Here is a 17,147-nt window from a genome sequence, read left to right as displayed (position 1 = left end):
CAAATGGGTGACAATTCTTTTTTCGCTAGCGTTGTTATAATAACCCCGCGTGTACAATTTGACATTTGAAAATGACGAATGTGGGTACGATGGTATATATGCGATATCTGCCGCTCATTCTTCCAGCTCCACTTATTATTCCTAAAAATTTCTTACCACCCGCCGGCTGGTAAGCCCTGAAACCTCGACAAGACGAAGCGGTGCGAATACATCAGCGTGGTTAGCGATTGCGCAATATGGGACGGGGCCGTGGATCGAATTGGAATAAAAAATACCAGCAGGATGAATTCTGCGGTTTGCATGGAAAGATGACGATCACTGCACGACAGAGTAATTGTGCGATTTGTTGTAATTTGAGAAGATTGAGCTCTCGGTACGAGGCACTGGTGCCATATTCTCAGGAGTCGAAAAACGAGATGATTCAATGGATAATGAAGACGAGAAGCAAACGACTCGTTACCTCTGAGATTTGGGGGCGTGTGGGTTACACGTATTAGCTTGAAAGCGCAGGCGATCCTTTTGCCAAATGAGGAAGTGATTGATTGGCGCAATCCTGGCTCGCGCCGCACGTCGCTTGCACAGTCTAGAAGCAACTTTGAAAGTGGCTGGCTTAGGAATCCTTGGAGTGAAATTGAAGAATCAAGGATGCCGCGTTGTCTGTACAGTGAGATGGGCTATGCGCGGCCTTGCTCCCGATGTTACAGTTGCGTTATGAAACACGACGGATAGAGATATACTCTTACTCACACCCGGCCACAGCCTCCATCGCTCATCTACGCCGAAGATGAATTATATATTATGGAGAATTTTAGAGAGATGCGCAGCCGCTACATTCACAGAGGGGGCATTTTTCACTCGGTTTTGCAACTCCCACATACAGCGTAGAGCAAACCTATGCAACTCGCACTTTCGCGATCGCCAGGGAACTATATAAGCCGGGGTGGATCCTTGCTTTTAATTATAACCGTTCGGCACGCAGAGGAATACATACCATGAAGGTAAGAGGATCCAGTAAGATCGATACGGTGTGATCTTTTGGGCTTCGGTAAGCCCGGAAACGGTGCTACTCTACTTTTAAACTCTGCAAACTGCAGTGATATTTTCTCGGTACATGTAATCTGAACAATCTTATTGTGACTCTTGTGATACTAAAACTGTATATTGAATGTACACAGATCGTAGCTGTTTTGTGCCTCGTCGCGACGGCGTCCGCCAGCCTGGAGCCTGCCGGATATCGTCCACCAGGTTCCGCTCCCTCGACGCGTTACCTGCCCGCAAGTAACTACCAGGCAACATCGGCCCCTCAGCAACCGTCGGTCAGGTACCTGCCGGCCAGTCAGTCGGAGAACCTGGCTACCCTGGCTCGTTTCCCAGCACCATCCAGTGCCTATCTTCCTGCCAACAACTACGAAGCTCCTGCTCGAGCCTCCCCGTCGTCCTCCAGGTTCTCCAGCGGCCCGTCCGCGTCCTACGGAGTCCCCGCTTCATCGCAGTACTCGGCGCCGGTTGCTGTTCCCGAAAATCGTTACCTCCCGGCCACCAACGCTGTAAACGGAGGTGGCGACTCAGGATACGCCTACGGAGATGCCGAAAATTCAGTGAGTATGAGCATAACTCAATATTGTAACCACGATTGCCGGTAGACCGATGTTTGAGTTCCGGTTACCGGTTATCGGGGAATGTTGAACTGGACGCCATGTAACGATGTAAACTTTCCTGTCGCTTCAGGAACCCGCGAAGTACGATTTCCAGTACGAGGTGAAGGACAACTACGACAACGACTTTGGACACCAAGAGAGCCGTGACGGCGACGACACCAAGGGCATGTACTACGTCCTCCTTCCCGACGGACGCAAGCAGATCGTCGAGTACACGGCCGACCAGGAAGGTTACAAGCCCAGGATCTCGTACGAGGAGGCAAGGCAAGGATACAACAACGGATACAATCAGAGAAACGGTCAAGCTGGGGGATATTCTCAAAGTGATTCAGTCGGGCCTTATTAGAAATTGACATCATTATTTTCTTGGATAATGTAATTTTCCGTGTGTAAATGTCTACCATAACTATGATCACATGTAGCGCATATATATGAAATAAAAATTCAGTAAAAATGCGACTCGGTGATAATTGAAAAATCATCTGATTGCATAAATATTTACAAGAAGTTTAAAATTGTGTGTAAATTAAAATTCCAATGTATGGAGTAGAGAATATGGGTCAGGCTTTAGAAACGAATTGATACTGAATTTGACGCTGACGAGCAAAGAAGCTACCTGAGGGTTCTCAGAATTCATCAAGTTTTTTTGCCAATAAGAATCACTGTGTCTTTGTGACTATGATATTGGGTCCCCGAAATTTGCGATGCAAAGATCAATTTGTTACTATGATTTCGGTAAAAAAATTCAGGATATCGAAGGATACGTCAAAAATAGTATATTGGACCAAAAGCTAAGCAAATGCTGGAGAACACTTCGTTTATCAGGTGAGAGGTTCACCCGCTGTTCGCAGCAAGCTTCTTTCACAATCGACCATATTTTAGCTAAAAATCAGGATAGGTTCGAGTTGCTTTCGTTTTGCCCAGTGAATCTGCGGTCTAGAAATAGATTTGTCTGATACTTTCAAGTCTAGATCAACATCCTGAAACTCAGAAAACACATAAAGAATAGCGTAGGACCAGCAGCGGAGAAATGACGATGAAAATCTGCAGTTTTTCGGCTGTAACTTTGCAGGTGTTGCTCGCAGCGTATCATGACTGCGATTAATCGATTCCTCTCGCAAAATCACGTCGAAATAGTACCCTAAAGAATTAATTGCAGCACTTTTCAAAGTCGTCGAAATTTTCGCCAAAAATGCAAAGGGGTTAGCCTTGGATTTTTTTTGGCCGAAAAATCTTTTGTCTTGGAATCGATCCGTATGACGCTTTTTAGACTAATTCGACGCCCAGGAACTCAGAAAACACATGAAAAAGAGCCTAGGACCAGCAGCGGAGAAATGACGATGAAAATCTGCAGTTTTTCGGCTGTAACTTTGCAGGTGTTGCTCGCAGCGTATCGGGACTGCGATTAATCGATTCCTCTCGCAAAATCACGTCGGAATAGTACCCTAAAGAATTAATTGCAGCACTTTTCAAAGTCGTCGAAATTTTCGCCAAAAATGCAAAGGGGTTAGCCTTGGATTTTTTTTGGCCGAAAAATCTTTTGTCTTGGAATCGATCCGTATGACGCTTTTTAGACTAATTCGACGCCCAGGAACTCAGAAAACACATGAAAAAGAGCCTAGGACCAGCAGCGGAGAAATGACGATGAGAATCTGCAGTTTTTCGGCTGTCACTTTGCAGGTGTTGCTCGCAGCGTATCGGGACTGCGAATAATCGATTCCTCTCGCAAAATCACGTCGGAATAGTACCCTAAAGAATTAATTGCAGCACTTTTCAAAGTCGTCGAAATTTTCGCCAAAAATGCAAAGGGGTTAGCCTTGGATTTTTTTTGGCCGAAAAATCTTTTGTCTTGGAATCGATCCGTATGACGCTTTTTAGACTAATTCGACGCCCAGGAACTCAGAAAACACATGAAAAAGAGCCTAGGACCAGCAGCGGAGAAATGACGATGAAAATCTGCAGTTTTTCGGCTGTAACTTTGCAGGTGTTGCTCGCAGCGTATCGGGACTGCGATTAATCGATTCCTCTCGCAAAATCACGTCGGAATAGTACCCTAAAGAATTAATTGCAGCACTTTTCAAAGTCGTCGAAATTTTCGCCAAAATTGCAAAGGGGTTAGCCTTGGATTTTTTTTGGCCGAAAAATCTTTTGTCTTGGAATCGATCCGTATGACGCTTTTTAGACTAATTCGACGCCCAGGAACTCAGAAAACACATGAAAAAGAGCCTAGGACCAGCAGCGGAGAAATGACGATGAAAATCTGCAGTTTTTCGGCTGTAACTTTGCAGGTGTTGCTCGCAGCGTATCGGGACTGCGATTAATCGATTCCTCTCGCAAAATCACGTCGGAATAGTACCCTAAAGAATTAATTGCAGCACTTTTCAAAGTCGTCGAAATTTTCGCCAAAAATGCAAAGGGGTTAGCCTTGGATTTTTTTTGGCCGAAAAATCTTTTGTCTTGGAATCGATCCGTATGACGCTTTTTAGACTAATTCGACGCCCAGGAACTCAGAAAACACATGAAAAAGAGCCTAGGACCAGCAGCGGAGAAATGACGATGAAAATCTGCAGTTTTTCGGCTGTAACTTTGCAGGTGTTGCTCGCAGCGTATCGGGACTGCGATTAATCGATTCCTCTCGCAAAATCACGTCGGAATAGTACCCTAAAGAATTAATTGCAGCACTTTTCAAAGTCGTCGAAATTTTCGCCAAAATTGCAAAGGGGTTAGCCTTGGATTTTTTTTGGCCGAAAAATCTTTTGTCTTGGAATCGATCCGTATGACGCTTTTTAGACTAATTCGACGCCCAGGAACTCAGAAAACACATGAAAAAGAGCCTAGGACCAGCAGCGGAGAAATGACGATGAAAATCTGCAGTTTTTCGGCTGTAACTTTGCAGGTGTTGCTCGCAGCGTATCGGGACTGCGATTAATCGATTCCTCTCGCAAAATCACGTCGGAATAGTACCCTAAAGAATTAATTGCAGCACTTTTCAAAGTCGTCGAAATTTTCGCCAAAAATGCAAAGGGGTTAGCCTTGGATTTTTTTTGGCCGAAAAATCTTTTGTCTTGGAATCGATCCGTATGACGCTTTTTAGACTAATTCGACGCCCAGGAACTCAGAAAACACATGAAAAAGAGCCTAGGACCAGCAGCGGAGAAATGACGATGAAAATCTGCAGTTTTTCGGCTGTAACTTTGCAGGTGTTGCTCGCAGCGTATCGGGACTGCGATTAATCGATTCCTCTCGCAAAATCACGTCGGAATAGTACCCTAAAGAATTAATTGCAGCACTTTTCAAAGTCGTCGAAATTTTCGCCAAAAATGCAAAGGGGTTAGTTTAGTTTAGTTTAGTTTATTGGATATCTCCCATTTCGGTGAACACAATACATTTTTTTTTTTTTAAATACGCTACATAGTTATACTTGTAAGTTTATACAGTGTTTTTTTTTTTTTTTTTTTTTTTTTTTTTTCCTCTATTTCTGTCTGCGTGAGAATTAACTTATAATCTACGATGTGTACCTCCATGTAGAGTGCGTCGCCCTCCCCCACATAAGTTCGGAAACTTGTGCGTAGGGTGTCAAGGGTTCGGCTTACTTATTTTCATTATTTCGTTTGTGTTGTCCGTCCTGTGTTCTGATTTGTAGGTCTCATCTGTTTCATTCCTGGCTTGTAATTTTGTTGAAGTATTCTCTTCCTCTGCTGAAAATCCATTGTTTCATGTTTTTTTTGAATCTGAGTGTTGGTTGTTTTCTCATTTCGTTATCGAGTTCGTTATATATTTTTCGGCCTATGTAGTCAGCTTGGTGTTGTCCTTTCGTTGTGTATGTTTTCAGGTTTGTTACCTCTTTGTTGACTCTTGCCCTTGTATCATGCGCGTGTACGATCTGGTATTCTTCGTCCGTTAAATTCGATTTATGAATCTTTATTGCTGCAGCCTTCATGTAAGTTTGTCTAATGTCCAGTAGTCCCGTTTCTTCATATAATTTCTCGGTAGAGTATTTTCTATCCTTCTTGTACGCTATTCTTAGGATTAGCTTCTGAGTTATTTCCAGCGGTCTGAGATGTTTGCCGTATGTTCCACCCCAGCCTATTATACCGTATTCTAGTACGGAGTTCACGAGACTATAGTATACTTTTTTCATTGTTGTTTTGTCTACCATATTTTGTAAATTGATGAAGGTGTGTATCAGTTTTCGGATTCTTGCTGATGTTTGAAGTATATGTGTCTTCCATGTTAGTTTTTGGTCAATGATTATTCCTAGGTACTTTATTTCTTCTGTCTTTTCAATTTCTTCATACGTACATTTCTTGTTTGTTGTATCGTATCTATGTAGTTTAATTGAAAATTCCGGTCCTCTTGTTTCTTCTCCTATTTTGCTGGATGCGTATGTCATATATTTGGTTTTTTTCTCATTCAAGGATAGTAGGTGTTCGTTAAGATATTCATATACTGCATTCAGGTCTTGGTTTGCTGTTTCAAAGGCTTCTTTCCACGTATCCTTTGCAGTCAATATGACAGTGTCGTCGGCGTATGCTAATATTTTCGATGACATTTTCATGTTGCATATATCATTTACATATACGTTAAACAAAATTGCCGATAGGACAGTCCCTTGGGGTATTCCGCATTCCGTAATTTTTCGTTCACTGTATGATGTTCCTAGTTTTACTTGTTGCGTTCTTTCTGTCAGGTAGCTTCCGAACCATCGCAGAGAGATGCCCCTGATCCCTATTGCTTCCATTTTCTCCAACAGTCTTTGATGTGGCACCGTGTCGAAAGCTTTCGCTAGGTCTAGATACACTCCTACTATTTTCTTCTTTTTGTCTATCTTCCCGTATATGTACTTTGTTAGTGAGTAGATCGCATCCTGTGTGCTGCAATTTTGTCTGAATCCATATTGATTTACTGAAATGATGTTGTGCTTGTCCATGTGTTTTATCAGCCTAGTTTTCATACATTTCTCAAGGAGCTTTCCTATCGCACTGGTGATAGCTATGGGCCTATAGTTGGCCATGTCCATTTTATCCCCTGTCTTATATATAGTCGTTATGGTGTTTGTCTTAAAGTGTATCGGAAATATTCCTTTTTCTATACTAAGATTGAATATGTATTCTAGGGGTTTTGTAAGGTATTCTACATTCTGTTTGAGAAATTCGGCTTTAATGTTGTCATGTCCCGTGGATGCACTGTTTTTCTGCTCCATTATGTGTTTTTTTATTTCTGCTTCGTATATTGGTGTCAGGAATATTGAGTCCTTTATGTTTATTTCGTTTTTTGTGTTTTTCATCTTGGTTTTTGGGATTTTTTTGGCGAGATTCTTACCCATACTGATGTAAAACTCGTTAAAGCTGTTGGCAATTTGTTTAGGGTCGGTTATTTTCGTTTCTCCTATTTTTATTGTATATACACGTTCCTTGTTTCTGTCCACTTTTTCATATCGATTCTCGTTGATTACTTGCCAGATCCTCTTCTGGTCATTGCCTGCTTTTTCTATTTGCTTACTGTAATAAGAGTTTTTTGTTGCTTTTATAAGTCTTGTGAGACTGTTCCTGTATATCCTGTATTCTTCTTTTTGTACGGTGTCGTTTTTGTTTCTCCGAAGCTTTCTCGCCATCTCGTCCCTCTTTCTAATAGATGTGATTATGCCTTGTGTGATCCATGGTTTTATTTTTTTCCATTTTGTGTTTGTTATTATGGTCTTGGTATTTGTTGCTTGGATTAGCCTTGGATTTTTTTTGGCCGAAAAATCTTTTGTCTTGGAATCGATCCGTATGACGCTTTTTAGACTAATTCGACGCCCAGGAACTCAGAAAACACATGAAAAAGAGCCTAGGACCAGCAGCGGAGAAATGACGATGAAAATCTGCAGTTTTTCGGCTGTAACTTTGCAGGTGTTGCTCGCAGCGTATCGGGACTGCGATTAATCGATTCCTCTCGCAAAATCACGTCGGAATAGTACCCTAAAGAATTGATTGCAGCACTTTTCAAAGTCGTCGAAATTTTCGCCAAAAATGCAAAGGGGTTAGCCTTGGATTTTTTTTGGCCGAAAAATCTTTTGTCTTGGAATCGATCCGTATGACGCTTTTTAGACTAATTCGACGCCCAGGAACTCAGAAAACACATGAAAAAGAGCCTAGGACCAGCAGCGGAGAAATGACGATGAAAATCTGCAGTTTTTCGGCTGTAACTTTGCAGGTGTTGCTCGCAGCGTATCGGGACTGCGATTAATCGATTCCTCTCGCAAAATCACGTCGGAATAGTACCCTAAAGAATTAATTGCAGCACTTTTCGGAGTCGTCGAAATTTTCGCCAAAATTGCAAAGGGGTTAGCCTTGGATTTTTTTTGGCCGAAAAATCTTTTGTCTTGGAATCGATCCGTATGACGCTTTTTAGACTAATTCGACGCCCAGGAACTCAGAAAACACATGAAAAAGAGCCTAGGACCAGCAGCGGAGAAATGACGATGAAAATCTGCAGTTTTTCGGCTGTAACTTTGCAGGTGTTGCTCGCAGCGTATCGGGACTGCGATTAATCGATTCCTCTCGCAAAATCACGTCGGAATAGTACCCTAAAGAATTAATTGCAGCACTTTTCAAAGTCGTCGAAATTTTCGCCAAAAATGCAAAGGGGTTAGCCTTGGATTTTTTTTGGCCGAAAAATCTTTTGTCTTGGAATCGATCCGTATGACGCTTTTTAGACTAATTCGACGCCCAGGAACTCAGAAAACACATGAAAAAGAGCCTAGGACCAGCAGCGGAGAAATGACGATGAGAATCTGCAGTTTTTTGGCTGTCACTTTGCAGGTGTTGCTCGCAGCGTATCGGGACTGCGAATAATCGATTCCTCTCGCAAAATCACGTCGGAATAGTACCCTAAAGAATTAATTGCAGCACTTTTCAAAGTCGTCGAAATTTTCGCCAAAAATGCAAAGGGGTTAGCCTTGGATTTTTTTTGGCCGAAAAATCTTTTGTCTTGGAATCGATCCGTATGACGCTTTTTAGACTAATTCGACGCCCAGGAACTCAGAAAACACATGAAAAAGAGCCTAGGACCAGCAGCGGAGAAATGACGATGAAAATCTGCAGTTTTTCGGCTGTAACTTTGCAGGTGTTGCTCGCAGCGTATCGGGACTGCGATTAATCGATTCCTCTCGCAAAATCACGTCGGAATAGTACCCTAAAGAATTAATTGCAGCACTTTTCAAAGTCGTCGAAATTTTCGCCAAAAATGCAAAGGGGTTAGCCTTGGATTTTTTTTGGCCGAAAAATCTTTTGTCTTGGAATCGATCCGTATGACGCTTTTTAGACTAATTCGACGCCCAGGAACTCAGAAAACACATGAAAAAGAGCCTAGGACCAGCAGCGGAGAAATGACGATGAAAATCTGCAGTTTTTCGGCTGTAACTTTGCAGGTGTTGCTCGCAGCGTATCGGGACTGCGATTAATCGATTCCTCTCGCGAAATCACGTCGGAATAGTACCCTAAAGAATTAATTGCAGCACTTTTCAAAGTCGTCGAAATTTTCGCCAAAAATGCAAAGGGGTTAGCCTTGGATTTTTTTTGGCCGAAAAATCTTTTGTCTTGGAATCGATCCGTATGACGCTTTTTAGACTAATTCGACGCCCAGGAACTCAGAAAACACATGAAAAAGAGCCTAGGACCAGCAGCGGAGAAATGACGATGAAAATCTGCAGTTTTTCGGCTGTAACTTTGCAGGTGTTGCTCGCAGCGTATCGGGACTGCGATTAATCGATTCCTCTCGCAAAATCACGTCGGAATAGTACCCTAAAGAATTAATTGCAGCACTTTTCAAAGTCGTCGAAATTTTCGCCAAAAATGCAAAGGGGTTAGCCTTGGATTTTTTTTGGCCGAAAAATCTTTTGTCTTGGAATCGATCCGTATGACGCTTTTTAGACTAATTCGACGCCCAGGAACTCAGAAAACACATGAAAAAGAGCCTAGGACCAGCAGCGGAGAAATGACGATGAAAATCTGCAGTTTTTCGGCTGTAACTTTGCAGGTGTTGCTCGCAGCGTATCGGGACTGCGATTAATCGATTCCTCTCGCAAAATCACGTCGGAATAGTACCCTAAAGAATTAATTGCAGCACTTTTCAAAGTCGTCGAAATTTTCGCCAAAAATGCAAAGGGGTTAGCCTTGGATTTTTTTTGGCCGAAAAATCTTTTGTCTTGGAATCGATCCGTATGACGCTTTTTAGACTAATTCGGCGCCCAGGAACTCAGAAAACACGTGAAAAAGAGCCTAGGACCAGCAGCGGAGAAATGACGATGAAAATCTGCAGTTTTTCGGCTGTAACTTTGCAGGTGTTGCTCGCAGCGTATCGGGACTGCGATTAATCGATTCCTGTCGCAAAATCACGTCGGAATAGTACCCTAAAGAATTAATTGCAGCACTTTTCAAAGTCGTCGAAATTTTCGCCAAAATTGCAAAGGGGTTAGCCTTGGATTTTTTTTGGCCGAAAAATCTTTTGTCTTGGAATCGATCCGTATGACGCTTTTTAGACTAATTCGACGCCCAGGAACTCAGAAAACACATGAAAAAGAGCCTAGGACCAGCAGCGGAGAAATGACGATGAAAATCTGCAGTTTTTCGGCTGTAACTTTGCAGGTGTTGCTCGCAGCGTATCGGGACTGCGATTAATCGATTCCTCTCGCAAAATCACGTCGGAATAGTACCCTATAGAATTAATTGCAGCACTTTTCAAAGTCGTCGAAATTTTCGCCAAAAATGCAAAGGGGTTAGCCTTGGATTTTTTTTGGCCGAAAAATCTTTTGTCTTGGAATCGATCCGTATGACGCTTTTTAGACTAATTCGACGCCCAGGAACTCAGAAAACACATGAAAAAGAGCCTGGGACCAGCAGCGGAGAAATGACGATGAGAATCTGCAGTTTTTCGGCTGTCACTTTGCAGGTGTTGCTCGCAGCGTATCGGGACTGCGATTAATCGATTCCTCTCGCAAAATCACGTCGGAATAGTACCCTAAAGAATTAATTGCAGCACTTTTCAAAGTCGTCGAAATTTTCGCCAAAAATGCAAAGGGGTTAGCCTTGGATTTTTTTTGGCCGAAAAATCTTTTGTCTTGGAATCGATCCGTATGACGCTTTTTAGACTAATTCGACGCCCAGGAACTCAGAAAACACATGAAAAAGAGCCTAGGACCAGCAGCGGAGAAATGACGATGAAAATCTGCAGTTTTTCGGCTGTAACTTTGCAGGTGTTGCTCGCAGCGTATCGGGACTGCGATTAATCGATTCCTCTCGCAAAATCACGTCGGAATAGTACCCTAAAGAATTAATTGCAGCACTTTTCAAAGTCGTCGAAATTTTCGCCAAAAATGCAAAGGGGTTAGCCTTGGATTTTTTTTGGCCGAAAAATCTTTTGTCTTGGAATCGATCCGTATGACGCTTTTTAGACTAATTCGACGCCCAGGAACTCAGAAAACACATGAAAAAGAGCCTAGGACCAGCAGCGGAGAAATGACGATGAGAATCTGCAGTTTTTCGGCTGTCACTTTGCAGGTGTTGCTCGCAGCGTATCGGGACTGCGAATAATCGATTCCTCTCGCAAAATCACGTCGGAATAGTACCCTAAAGAATTAATTGCAGCACTTTTCAAAGTCGTCGAAATTTTCGCCAAAAATGCAAAGGGGTTAGCCTTGGATTTTTTTTGGCCGAAAAATCTTTTGTCTTGGAATCGATCCGTATGACGCTTTTTAGACTAATTCGACGCCCAGGAACTCAGAAAACACATGAAAAAGAGCCTAGGACCAGCAGCGGAGAAATGACGATGAAAATCTGCAGTTTTTCGGCTGTAACTTTGCAGGTGTTGCTCGCAGCGTATCGGGACTGCGATTAATCGATTCCTCTCGCAAAATCACGTCGGAATAGTACCCTAAAGAATTAATTGCAGCACTTTTCAAAGTCGTCGAAATTTTCGCCAAAAATGCAAAGGGGTTAGCCTTGGATTTTTTTTGGCCGAAAAATCTTTTGTCTTGGAATCGATCCGTATGACGCTTTTTAGACTAATTCGACGCCCAGGAACTCAGAAAACACATGAAAAAGAGCCTAGGACCAGCAGCGGAGAAATGACGATGAAAATCTGCAGTTTTTCGGCTGTAACTTTGCAGGTGTTGCTCGCAGCGTATCGGGACTGCGATTATTCGATTCCTCTCGCAAAATCACGTCGGAATAGTACCCTAAAGAATTAATTGCAGCACTTTTCAAAGTCGTCGAAATTTTCGCCAAAATTGCAAAGGGGTTAGCCTTGGATTTTTTTTGGCCGAAAAATCTTTTGTCTTGGAATCGATCCGTATGACGCTTTTTAGACTAATTCGACGCCCAGGAACTCAGAAAACACATGAAAAAGAGCCTAGGACCAGCAGCGGAGAAATGACGATGAAAATCTGCAGTTTTTCGGCTGTAACTTTGCAGGTGTTGCTCGCAGCGTATCGGGACTGCGATTAATCGATTCCTCTCGCAAAATCACGTCGGAATAGTACCCTAAAGAATTAATTGCAGCACTTTTCAAAGTCGTCGAAATTTTCGCCAAAAATGCAAAGGGGTTAGCCTTGGATTTTTTTTGGCCGAAAAATCTTTTGTCTTGGAATCGATCCGTATGACGCTTTTTAGACTAATTCGACGCCCAGGAACTCAGAAAACACATGAAAAAGAGCCTAGGACCAGCAGCGGAGAAATGACGATGAAAATCTGCAGTTTTTCGGCTGTAACTTTGCAGGTGTTGCTCGCAGCGTATCGGGACTGCGATTAATCGATTCCTCTCGCAAAATCACGTCGGAATAGTACCCTAAAGAATTAATTGCAGCACTTTTCAAAGTCGTCGAAATTTTCGCCAAAAATGCAAAGGGGTTAGCCTTGGATTTTTTTTGGCCGAAAAATCTTTTGTCTTGGAATCGATCCGTATGACGCTTTTTAGACTAATTCGACGCCCAGGAACTCAGAAAACACATGAAAAAAAGCCTAGGACCAGCAGCGGAGAAATGACGATGAAAATCTGCAGTTTTTTGGCTGTAACTTTGCAGGTGTTGCTCGCAGCGTATCGGGACTGCGATTAATCGATTCCTGTCGCAAAATCACGTCGGAATAGTACCCTAAAGAATTAATTGCAGCACTTTTCAAAGTCGTCGAAATTTTCGCCAAAATTGCAAAGGGGTTAGCCTTGGATTTTTTTTGGCCGAAAAATCTTTTGTCTTGGAATCGATCCGTATGACGCTTTTTAGACTAATTCGACGCCCAGGAACTCAGAAAACACATGAAAAAGAGCCTAGGACCAGCAGCGGAGAAATGACGATGAAAATCTGCAGTTTTTCGGCTGTAACTTTGCAGGTGTTGCTCGCAGCGTATCGGGACTGCGATTAATCGATTCCTCTCGCAAAATCACGTCGGAATAGTACCCTAAAGAATTAATTGCAGCACTTTTCAAAGTCGTCGAAATTTTCGCCAAAAATGCAAAGGGGTTAGCCTTGGATTTTTTTTGGCCGAAAAATCTTTTGTCTTGGAATCGATCCGTATGACGCTTTTTAGACTAATTCGACGCCCAGGAACTCAGAAAACACATGAAAAAGAGCCTAGGACCAGCAGCGGAGAAATGACGATGAAAATCTGCAGTTTTTCGGCTGTAACTTTGCAGGTGTTGCTCGCAGCGTATCGGGACTGCGATTAATCGATTCCTCTCGCAAAATCACGTCGGAATAGTACCCTAAAGAATTAATTGCAGCACTTTTCAAAGTCGTCGAAATTTTCGCCAAAAATGCAAAGGGGTTAGCCTTGGATTTTTTTTGGCCGAAAAATCTTTTGTCTTGGAATCGATCCGTATGACGCTTTTTAGACTAATTCGACGCCCAGGAACTCAGAAAACACATGAAAAAGAGCCTAGAACCAGCAGCGGAGAAATGACGATGAAAATCTGCAGTTTTTCGGCTGTAACTTTGCGGGTGTTGCTCGCAGCGTATCGGGACTGCGATTAATCGATTCCTCTCGCAAAATCACGTCGGAATAGTACCCTAAAGAATTAATTGCAGCACTTTTCAAAGTCGTCGAAATTTTCGCCAAAAATGCAAAGGGGTTAGCCTTGGATTTTTTTTGGCCGAAAAATCTTTTGTCTTGGAATCGATCCGTATGACGCTTTTTAGACTAATTCGACGCCCAGGAACTCAGAAAACACATGAAAAAGAGCCTAGGACCAGCAGCGGAGAAATGACGATGAAAATCTGCAGTTTTTCGGCTGTAACTTTGCAGGTGTTGCTCGCAGCGTATCGGGACTGCGATTAATCGATTCCTCTCGCAAAATCACGTCGGAATAGTACCCTAAAGAATTAATTGCAGCACTTTTCAAAGTCGTCGAAATTTTCGTCAAAAATGCAAAGGGGTTAGCCTTGGATTTTTTTTGGCCGAAAAATCTTTTGTCTTAGAATCGATCCGTATGACGCTTTTTAGACTAATTCGACGCCCAGGAACTCAGAAAACACATGAAAAAGAGCCTAGGACCAGCAGCGGAGAAATGACGATGAAAATCTGCAGTTTTTCGGCTGTAACTTTGCAGGTGTTGCTCGCAGCGTATCGGGACTGCGATTAATCGATTCCTCTCGCAAAATCACGTCGGAATAGTACCCTAAAGAATTAATTGCAGCACTTTTCAAAGTCGTCGAAATTTTCGCCAAAAATGCAAAGGGGTTAGCCTTGGATTTTTTTTGGCCGAAAAATTTTTTGTCTTGGAATCGATCCGTATGACGCTTTTTAGACTAATTCGACGCCCAGGAACTCAGAAAACACATGAAAAAGAGCCTAGGACCAGCAGCGGAGAAATGACGATGAAAATCTGCAGTTTTTCGGCTGTAACTTTGCAGGTGTTGCTCGCAGCGTATCGGGACTGCGATTAATCGATTCCTCTCGCAAAATCACGTCGGAATAGTACCCTAAAGAATTAATTGCAGCACTTTTCAAAGTCGTCGAAATTTTCGCCAAAAATGCAAAGGGGTTAGCCTTGGATTTTTTTTGGCCGAAAAATCTTTTGTCTTGGAATCGATCCGTATGACGCTTTTTAGACTAATTCGACGCCCAGGAACTCAGAAAACACATGAAAAAGAGCCTAGGACCAGCAGCGGAGAAATGACGATGAGAATCTGCAGTTTTTCGGCTGTCACTTTGCAGGTGTTGCTCGCAGCGTATCGGGACTGCGAATAATCGATTCCTCTCGCAAAATCACGTCGGAATAGTACCCTAAAGAATTAATTGCAGCACTTTTCAAAGTCGTCGAAATTTTCGCCAAAAATGCAAAGGGGTTAGCCTTGGATTTTTTTCGGCCGAAAAATCTTTTGTCTTGGAATCGATCCGTATGACGCTTTTTAGACTAATTCGACGCCCAGGAACTCAGAAAACACATGAAAAAGAGCCTAGAACCAGCAGCGGAGAAATGACGATGAAAATCTGCAGTTTTTCGGCTGTAACTTTGCGGGTGTTGCTCGCAGCGTATCGGGACTGCGATTAATCGATTCCTCTCGCAAAATCACGTCGGAATAGTACCCTAAAGAATTAATTGCAGCACTTTTCAAAGTCGTCGAAATTTTCGCCAAAAATGCAAAGGGGTTAGCCTTGGATTTTTTTTGGCCGAAAAATCTTTTGTCTTGGAATCGATCCGTATGACGCTTTTTAGACTAATTCGACGCCCAGGAACTCAGAAAACACATGAAAAAGAGCCTAGGACCAGCAGCGGAGAAATGACGATGAGAATCTGCAGTTTTTCGGCTGTCACTTTGCAGGTGTTGCTCGCAGCGTATCGGGACTGCGAATAATCGATTCCTCTCGCAAAATCACGTCGGAATAGTACCCTAAAGAATTAATTGCAGCACTTTTCAAAGTCGTCAAAATTTTCGCCAAAAATGCAAAGGGGTTAGCCTTGGATTTTTTTTGGCCGAAAAATCTTTTGTCTTGGAATCGATCCGTATGACGCTTTTTAGACTAATTCGACGCCCAGGAACTCAGAAAACACATGAAAAAGAGCCTAGGACCAGCAGCGGAGAAATGACGATGAAAATCTGCAGTTTTTCGGCTGTAACTTTGCAGGTGTTGCTCGCAGCGTATCGGGACTGCGATTAATCGATTCCTCTCGCAAAATCACGTCGGAATAGTACCCTAAAGAATTAATTGCAGCACTTTTCAAAGTCGTCGAAATTTTCGCCAAAAATGCAAAGGGGTTAGCCTTGGATTTTTTTTGGCCGAAAAATCTTTTGTCTTGGAATCGATCCGTATGACGCTTTTTAGACTAATTCGACGCCCAGGAACTCAGAAAACACATGAAAAAGAGCCTAGAACCAGCAGCGGAGAAATGACGATGAAAATCTGCAGTTTTTCGGCTGTAACTTTGCGGGTGTTGCTCGCAGCGTATCGGGACTGCGATTAATCGATTCCTCTCGCAAAATCACGTCGGAATAGTACCCTAAAGAATTAATTGCAGCACTTTTCAAAGTCGTCGAAATTTTCGCCAAAAATGCAAAGGGGTTAGCCTTGGATTTTTTTTGGCCGAAAAATCTTTTGTCTTGGAATCGATCCGTATGACGCTTTTTAGACTAATTCGACGCCCAGGAACTCAGAAAACACATGAAAAAGAGCCTAGGACCAGCAGCGGAGAAATGACGATGAGAATCTGCAGTTTTTCGGCTGTCACTTTGCAGGTGTTGCTCGCAGCGTATCGGGACTGCGAATAATCGATTCCTCTCGCAAAATCACGTCGGAATAGTACCCTAAAGAATTAATTGCAGCACTTTTCAAAGTCGTCGAAATTTTCGCCAAAAATGCAAAGGGGTTAGCCTTGGATTTTTTTTGGCCGAAAAATCTTTTGTCTTGGAATCGATCCGTATGACGCTTTTTAGACTAATTCGACGCCCAGGAACTCAGAAAACACATGAAAAAGAGCCTAGGACCAGCAGCGGAGAAATGACGATGAAAATCTGCAGTTTTTCGGCTGTAACTTTGCAGGTGTTGCTCGCAGCGTATCGGGACTGCGATTAATCGATTCCTCTCGCAAAATCACGTCGGAATAGTACCCTAAAGAATTAATTGCAGCACTTTTCAAAGTCGTCGAAATTTTCGCCAAAAATGCAAAGGGGTTAGCCTTGGATTTTTTTTGGCCGAAAAATCTTTTGTCTTGGAATCGATCCGTATGACGCTTTTTAGACTAATTCGACGCCCAGGAACTCAGAAAACACATGAAAAAGAGCCTAGAACCAGCAGCGGAGAAATGACGATGAAAATCTGCAGTTTTTCGGCTGTAACTTTGCGGGTGTTGCTCGCAGCGTATCGGGACTGCGATTAATCGATTCCTCTCGCAAAATCACGTCGGAATAGTACCCTAAAGAATTAATTGCAGCACTTTTCAAAGTCGTCGAAATTTTCGCCAAAAATGCAAAGGGGTTAGCCTTGGATTTTTTTTGGCCGAAAAATCTTTTGTCTTGGA

At 42.8% G+C, this 17,147-nt stretch overlaps 1 protein-coding gene across 1 annotated transcript; it reads left to right on the top strand.

Moving 5' to 3' along the window:
- The first annotated feature begins 967 nt into the window (after positions 1-967).
- Positions 968-2,045, top strand: LOC124414579 (pro-resilin-like). Its single transcript, XM_046895554.1, has 3 exons — positions 968-998; positions 1,176-1,598; positions 1,729-2,045. Exons 1-3 carry the CDS (start codon positions 993-995, stop codon positions 2,002-2,004), a joined length of 705 nt encoding a protein of 234 aa, XP_046751510.1. The 5' UTR covers positions 968-992; the 3' UTR covers positions 2,005-2,045.
- Positions 2,046-17,147: the final 15,102 nt, after the last annotated feature.

Source organism: Diprion similis, chromosome 14 (genome assembly GCF_021155765.1).
Source record: "Diprion similis isolate iyDipSimi1 chromosome 14, iyDipSimi1.1, whole genome shotgun sequence".
Classification (NCBI taxonomy): domain Eukaryota; kingdom Metazoa; phylum Arthropoda; class Insecta; order Hymenoptera; family Diprionidae; genus Diprion; species Diprion similis.
The sequence above is the reverse complement of the archived record's forward strand: the minus strand, read 5'-3'. Positions and strand labels throughout refer to the sequence as shown.

Bases quoted from the DNA above. Each gene is read 5' to 3' on its own strand.
- LOC124414579 (XM_046895554.1), top strand. The intron at 1,599-1,728 runs GTGAGTATGAGC...CTGTCGCTTCAG, and splicing joins ACGGAGATGCCGAAAATTCA to GAACCCGCGAAGTACGATTT.